Raw genomic sequence first — 7,983 nt, 5'->3', positions numbered from 1 at the left:
TTTTCTTTCTTTGCCTCATAATATTCATCATTGTCCTTGCTTCTTTTTTAAACCAACACTATTTGGCTTGCTACTATTTATTTTGTAGGTTCTTTCCATATTTTTTGTTTAACTTAAACTTTGAATTATTCTCACATTTTCATCTTTTTTCTTACCATGTTGGACATACTTCTAATTTTTCAAGAATGTGTACAAGTCATAAATAAATGATGCAAATAGTGAATTAAAGATTAAAAAAAAGTATTTAAAAAGAATTAAAAGAAATTAAAGCTAAAAGAATAGCCCCTTGAAGTATTTGATTTACCTTCAAAAATATTTTTTGATCTTTGGAATGTGATGATTATTGTTTATTAATCGTAAACTTTTTTCAATAATACAAAAAATGTGATTGAAATAGGATATAGAATGATGTTTGGTAATACATTTGTTTCTTCTCAAAGCTCAAAATACCTTCAAGCAAACCAACCTACATTTGCTAGAAAAAATCCATATATATTTACACAACTCTATCTTCACAAATGCAAAACTTCTTCTTTATTAATGCATGCAAAGTTTGCATCAAGTGCACAAAATGATTTTTTCTTTTTTCATGCAAAGTTATATATATATATATATATATATATATATATATTTCTTTTCCAAATTCTATTTTAAATGTTATTTTATTCAAAGTGCATGTGATATATAGACCAACTACATGGCTTGTTCTATTTCCAAAACATTTATCTTTATAAAAAATTATATAAAAGATAAATACCTAAAGTATAGAAATGTCTATACACATACATAAATATATATATATATATATATATATGTATATTAAGATGACTTGAACTTAAATATTTATTTGAACACATCTAATTCAAAATCTTACAAAAAAAACTTACAAATTAATGTGAATGAAGATTTTTTATTTTAATATGAAATATATTTTTTTTAATGTACAATTTTTTTACTAGATCAAAATGAAAACTGCAAAAGTACCAAACTTAGTACATTATAAACGTAATATATATATATATATATATATATATATAATTACAATGACTATAGGTATCATCTGTGTTTTTTGTTAATGTTAATTATTGAGAATAGTAAATCATTATATTTTACAATTTGACTCACAGGTAGACTGACATGCCTTAGTATCGCTGATACGATGCTTACAAATCTCAAGTGTTTGGAATATCTCAAGTCTATTCTTCAGGTTATGTGGGTTTTTTTTGACGAAATATACTCGCTGTGATATACAACTCCAATAGTGTCATACCTTCACTCGGTCGGGAATGAGGTTACACAGGTAGTTACACAGGCTTTTGTTAAATTTTTACTTCATCGACAAAACTACCGACCTTTGCCGTTATTGCACCATCATCTAGTTTCTTGAAACTTAACATTGTTTCACAGCATAAACTGATCCTAGTTCGTGATGTTCAAAACTTGTGGTCTCTGAATATAGTCCAAGTATTAGGTTTTAAGACACTAGCAATTAAGAGAGAAGCTATCACAAACTCTGAAGAGTCAGTGTATGGGTAAAACAAGTGACAACAAACACAGCGAGATCATTCACTAGTGACGAGGAATGTTCAAAAAAAATAGTGAATCACTGTGACCGGATTCAGTTCAAAATGTTCATGAATGTTTTTTCTTAATTACAGTGTACCGAGGTCCTGACTTTCACTTACTCTGCCTTACATACCTCCTCCCATCTTTCCAGCCAGCCTCAAATCCTACCTCAACCATCGACCACGACTACCGGCGACGGCCAACACAACCAATCAACAAGAATGAATAACCCCCGCCGTTTAACCTCCGACCTTGTTCTTATGCAGAGTTCAACTGGTACGATTGTTTGCAAAATGTGGGGTAAGTCGGCCTTGCGAACAGCGCCCTGACTTGCTTCCTGATTTAAGTGGCAGCCGTAATAACCACCTACATGTCAATCCTTGACTAGATCACTGAATCATCCTGTAAACGTCACCAGAAAAATAATCAATTTACTCGAATCGAGCGCTATACCTCTCTTCACCGACCCCTGATCAGTAGAACATTACTTGCTGTGTTTGTTGAAGGCTGCCAACAGAGATCAATCAACAGCTGCAAGCAATGCATGCACATCCCAGCTGGTGAAGACGAGGGTGATTTGAGTGTCGCTAAAACACTAGTGAATTGATTGATTGATGAGAATTCAGGAGATGCGGACCTAGCCTGGCTACGATGATCTCAAACCGTCCATGCGGATGCTGTGTAAAGAGTTGTATCTTGCCAGCAGAGGGTGAGACAACCCTGGTCATCCTTGACACGGTACCCATCGCAGGGGTAACCATGCAGAAGCCGTTTAGCTTGCAGGGCTGCAGTGGAGCTCAAAGGTCTCGACACAAACCCCGCAGATCGCATCCGCATTCTCCATCTGTCTATTTTTTCATGCCGCTCCACCCTCTCTGCTCCTTCGCACGCCACGATATTCTTGATCTCCTGCCCAAGGAGGAACTTCTCCAAAGTCACCCTCTCCAGACAATGCTGCGGAAGAGTCAAGTTTAGCGAGTCGAACACGGCAGAGTAGTAATGCAAAGCTTCCACGAAGCGCTCCGGCATGGATCCGCTGTTGTGATTGGAATCCTGCTCCACGAGCACCATCACTTTGGGTGACAGGCATTGCAGCTTTTGTAAGATTCTTTGCACGACGCCAGAGCCGAACCCTGACTCTGAGCATGAGGACTCATCTCTGGGGAGATGCACCATTGAGGGCTTACCTCTCGACTCTACGTTGGTGCCATTGCCATCTGATAGTGACATACTGCGTGGTAATTGTTGCCGAACTCCAGCTTCGGATGCATCCACATGATTTTTCAGGGTTTCAGCTCCCACCTCGGGAGCTGCTTCGTACATTTCCCGGGAGCGTTTCAGTCCTCGGTCCGATCCAACTTCGCCAGCTGTGTTGATTGCCTCATCTCTGCTCACATAGGTGATCCTTTCGTAGCCACCACTTGACGATCTAAGGTGGCGAATAACAGGATGATTATGGTTATCGTTTTCTGTTCTAAGAACGGCATCGGTTTCTTTCGCAAGAAGTGGGTGCAATCTCATCATAGAGCTGATGGCCACGGCTTCTCCACTCTTCACTTTCAAGGAGTCCACGTCCAACTTCTCAAGGCTTGCAACCAACGGATGGAACTGGAAGGGGATATCCAGTTTCTCAGCTTCCTCCGAGAGCCGCTGACCGGTCTGTTCGAGCACATCTTTCTTCAAGCTCACTCCTGTGATGCGTAAGTGAGGAGGACCCTCTTTCCGAACGCTGAGCTCTTCTAGCAGAGCAAGCCATTGCACGGGATCCGAGGCCTCCAGATCCACAATGTGCACCACTTTCTCCCCCTCCATGGCATCCAGAATGGCCTGATTGCCCATCAGGAAGGCAAACTTGACGTAGGGACAGACGCTAAAAAACACCTGCCGGGCCGAGATGATGTCCATTACAGAGGGAAGGTGAGTAGAATGAAGCGCTTTGTATAGGCCAGGCCAGGACTTGGTGATCCGAGCTGCCAGCCCCTCCATGAAGTAAGTAGCCACGCGCTGCATGGGATCGCCTGTCAGGCTAGCCAACACCGAGATTTGCTCAAGGTACGCATTCGTGTACTCCATGTTGTTGTTGGCGACTGCATGCGCGCACGCCAGGAGGAGATGGATGAGATACAAGCCTCTCTCCTCCGACCGAAGGTCCTGGAGCCATGTGAGCTGAGCCGGGGTGCTCGCGGTTGACGGTGAGGACTGGTGACCAGACACATGCGAGAGCGAGGAGAATGACGTGGTGGAGACTGAGAGCGACGGGGAGTGGGAAATAGAATTAGAGGTCTCCCCCTTGATCATTCCTGGCATCTTCTGGGTCAAACAGTCCCTTGATCAGCTAATCCAGAAGTAATCCCATGAAACGCCCTGAAGAGAGCCCTCAATTCAACGAACGCTCCTCGGAGACAAACGCAGGCGATACTATCACAGCAGCGAGACACAATATTGTCAGACCTTCACAGATTCAGATACACTTACGGTGGCTTTAAGACATGTATACAGTAATAATAAGCACCAGTTGTGGGAATTAATATATACAGTTGAGCTACAAGTCCAGAATTAACCGTTTTTAGGTCGTCACATACACACACACACACACGTACGGTATTCGTTTGTCAGTTCGTTAGTACAAAATCATTCTACAGTATACTGTGGCTTGACGGAATGTTAGGTGGGAAATAGCAGGCCCGCATTTAATGATCACGGTCTAGTTGTCCTAAACAGGATAGCTTTAACGAAAAAAGGAAGGAACCTAACAGGACATCAACTGCACAACTGCCGGGCCTAGCAAGCCTCCGCGTTCCAGGAGAATCATTAAGAGTTTCCAAGTACAGCGTTCAAGGCGAACTTCAACAGCCGCAACGCCACCCAATCAATGGCGCTCATCAACTCCCTCAGCGTCATCGCTTACTTCCGGGATCGCTGCAGATATTGCCTACCGTGATCTGCTTGTCTAGAAGTTTGAAGTCGGGCAACCAGGTCAGCTTTCAATTAACGCGCTCCGACGTACTACATACCACACAGCGAAGAAATTGGAGCGCCGGGAGGAAGCGGACAAATAGACTGCCTTTATTCTAGGATCTCAATGGACCACCAATTTTCTGGTGCAGCACTCGCTCATCCAGCCCGTCTGAGATGTACCCTCGATCACAGCAGAAATTCAAAAACGGGTCGGGCAGGATCTATCTATTGCGATGCAACGCTCCGCCCCCGCGTTTCAAGTTCAAGAACGCCAGCACTACCATGAGACTCGCAGAATGCTACTGAGGTGATTTTAGAAACTGTGTGCTAAGCTTGATATTGTATTACCGACATACTACAAGAGGTTCAAAGGCCCTACCCGTGAATCTAGGGATACTGTCCATGAGTTTCCAATCCAGGAATTCATTTCTACATGGGTGAAGGAGTGCAGAACATACCTTGGTAAACCAGAAGGCTAGCGTTGGGCAGGACCAATCACGAAGATCGCCAGTTCCGAAAGCTATGACGTCGCCGCACGCACACTTGAAAAAAAATTATGGATTAGCGCGTCCAGAAGATAGCCTGCTCGGTACTCTGCGTAAATAACTCAATCAAAACTGCCACCCGCCATAATATTCCGAGTTCAAGACCAGCTTCATGAACATTAACTTGGTGAGTCACTCTTCGTCAACTCGTGATGAACAATGCGACGTCGGTATTCACCGCCTCCACAGATCTATTCTTCGGCGAATGAAGTATGGAAGTGTGAGAATGATTACCATCAACCAACATAACCCTACGGAGCATTGGATGCATGCTTTTGGAGTAATCTACAGTGATCACCAGCCTTCTAAGCGCTCCGTTGAGAAGAGACGGATCAGATCGAAACGACGCTCTTCTAAATGGAGTCACAACGCCTAGGCGAATCCTCTCTCTCTCTCTCTCTCTCTCTCTCTCGCACGCGCGCTGAGTCCGTATCCGCGCTTTCTTGAAGACCCTCGAGACACGAAACCACTCACTACGCTTCTGACACGCACCAAACCACGTCTCGTACAGAAAGTCTACAGAAAAGCCGAAAGTATTCTAAGCGACAAGCCCATGACAAAGAGCAGAGAAGCAGCTCTGCCTTTACCAACATCCACTGCACCAGAGAAGCCTGCCGGAAGCCAAGATTCTCACTCTCTTGCAATACAAAGACCACCAAATTAACAAAAACACCCGCTCGTCCGTCGCGCGCTCACTCTCTCTCTCCCTCCCTCTCTCCCTCTCTTAGACGCTAGCTCCTTCCCTGTCTCTGGAGATCGATAGTCTGATTGAGCGACGACACGACGGGATTGAAAGCGCTACAGCGGCAGGTGGGTGAGTCCCTGAAATTCCTCACCAGCCTCGATCAACTTCCGGGAGAGTGGGAAAAATAAGTAAAGTAGATACGATTATCTGGTCCAATATAAAATAAAATAAAAACAAACAAACAGAGGTCGAGGATCAGGCGAGGCGGACTAGGAGGAGGCATGGAACGGGAATGGAAGTGCGCAAGTCAACGAATGAATGAAATGGTTCGGTGGTGACACCGCGCGCGTAGTGGAAACAAACCGAGAAAATAAATAAATAAATAAATAATCAATAAATGAGTTGTCAAAAGTTGTAAGGGGAAGATGTGTAAGCGAAGCTTGTTAAGGGAAGGGAGGTAGGGATCAGCTTTGCGGAAAGGCATCTGGCAATGGTCTGCGCCATCGCCGGCGACAGGCTTCGTTGTCTGTTCCGCGAGGAGCTTCCCCGAGCTTGGCTTATTGCTGCGGGCTATGGGCTGCAGTTGCTGCAACTGGACGGAAAGCCAGCATCCGAGAAAACCCAGGAAAAAGGAGGAAGACGACGCAGAAATAATAGCAAACGTTTGGATGGATGATTTATTAATGGCTCATGGTGGTGGATGATGATAATGGGATGGATGTCGCATGGCGGGTGGATGGCGGCCATCCCCCGCCGTTTCCAATGCGGCTGGATGGCGACCCGCGGGGCCCTACTGGGCGGGGGAGTTCGCTGTCCTTGTCGCCATGTCATCGTCTGACTCAGCGCGGATACCCCCTGACTCCGCGAGAATTCGTTGTGCGGTATGAACGGGGTCTGAGAGGCTGTTTTTGTTTATTTACTTCTTGATTAACTCCTTCCACCCATCCCTTGCTAAAAACGAACCCCCCGCTGTCTCATGATTTTATTGTCTTTCCTCCAATAATACTCCGTTCCATGATAAGCACTCGTCCACCCTTCTAAACTATCTTATTAATCTTTTCTCAAATTTAGTGAATTCCTCATCCACTTTCACTTTCTGCAACCCTAATGCCCTTATCCTTTACCTTTACTCTCTTTAAGTTTTGATTAGATGGCCTAATTGTTTTTTTAAAAATAGAAACTATTTGGAGGCCAAAGGACAAGTATGTTAGTTTGGGTCTGATATGGGTTTTGAACTGAATGCAATTATCTGCCAATACATAACTAAGGGTTGACAATTGTTGGTGTAGGGAAAACTCAAAGTTTATATTGCAATGAATATGTGAATAACTGCAACAAACTAAATTAACATTTGTGTCATACCTATCTGATTTGGCCACAAAAACATAAACCTGAATTAGTCAACAGTGTGAAATGAATTGCACTGTCATATACAGTACATAGTAAATAAAAACACACCAGGGGTTTCAAAGTGGGTATTCAAAGATAAATGTTTTCACATGTGAGAAAGGGGTCAGATATGGGTTTCACTGGCCAAGTCCATTGTTGTTGTTGTTGTAATTCTTTATTCAATAGGCATTCTAATACATGGAAAAAGGAGCCACATCAGGGGCTGATCTTTCAACTTGTGGTGTTGTGTATAACTTGCAATGTGCATGGCTTGAAAGCAGCATTGAAGAGGACTCTCTGCCCACATGTGTGGTGGAACTTTGGGACATGTTGAATCCAGTTTGTTAGTTTGCCTTCTGCTGGAAAAAGAAAAAGAGATCATTAATATTTCACTAGATATAAAACCATCATAGAGTTCACATCATATTATTCTTGTGAAATATGATGTGAACTCTATCATGATATTTCACTGCATGTTGATGAGAACTCTGTGGTGGTATAAACTCCTTGAGAAATCTACTGGCATTTCACTTGTCCAACCATCGACGTTCTCTACAGCACACTGCAAACAAGGACCAGCACCTTCTGTGGAATGGATGGATTCCATGAACTTTGGATCTATATACAAATTTGCAGTAGGTCCAAATGCCAAAGACAACCTAGCACACACATCGAAAACACATATACACTCCCTCATACAAGCAAGCAGACAAAAGAAGAAGGAAAAGAGGAAAGGCCCCATCCATCCACCCACTATTGCTCCAAATACAACTCTAAAAGAGGGCCTCAAGGGGAGAAAACAAACAGCACCCAGTGGGGTGGCCCTGGTATTTGGGCAGA

General features: G+C 43.5%; 1 protein-coding gene across 2 annotated transcripts; it reads right to left on the bottom strand.

Annotated features, from left to right (window-relative positions):
* Positions 1 to 1,585: 1,585 nt before the first annotated feature.
* Positions 1,586 to 6,034, bottom strand: LOC112284893 (scarecrow-like protein 3). Of its 2 annotated transcripts, XM_024525238.3 has the most exons (3): positions 4,983 to 5,822; positions 2,204 to 3,984; positions 1,586 to 1,968 (listed from the first exon to the last, which is right to left on the bottom strand). In XM_024525238.3, the coding sequence occupies exon 2, from the start codon at positions 3,871 to 3,873 to the stop codon at positions 2,224 to 2,226; it is 1,650 nt and encodes a 549-aa protein (XP_024381006.1). In that variant the 5' UTR covers positions 3,874 to 3,984; positions 4,983 to 5,822; the 3' UTR covers positions 1,586 to 1,968; positions 2,204 to 2,223. The 2 variants fall into 2 exon arrangements, with proteins under 2 accessions (XP_024381006.1, XP_024381004.1); XM_024525236.3 differs by having other exon boundaries at positions 1,586 to 3,984; positions 4,983 to 6,034.
* Positions 6,035 to 7,983: the final 1,949 nt, after the last annotated feature.

This window comes from Physcomitrium patens, chromosome 7 (genome assembly GCF_059467195.1).
Source record: "Physcomitrium patens ecotype Gransden chromosome 7, ASM5946719v1, whole genome shotgun sequence".
Classification (NCBI taxonomy): Eukaryota; Viridiplantae; Streptophyta; class Bryopsida; order Funariales; family Funariaceae; genus Physcomitrium; species Physcomitrium patens.
Note: the sequence above shows the minus strand (reverse complement) of the source record. Positions and strands in the feature narration are given on the sequence as shown.

Coding starts and splice junctions, on each gene's coding strand:
- LOC112284893 (XM_024525236.3), bottom strand. CDS start 3,873: ATGCCAGGAATGATCAAGGGGGAGACCTCTAATTCTATTTCCCACTCC.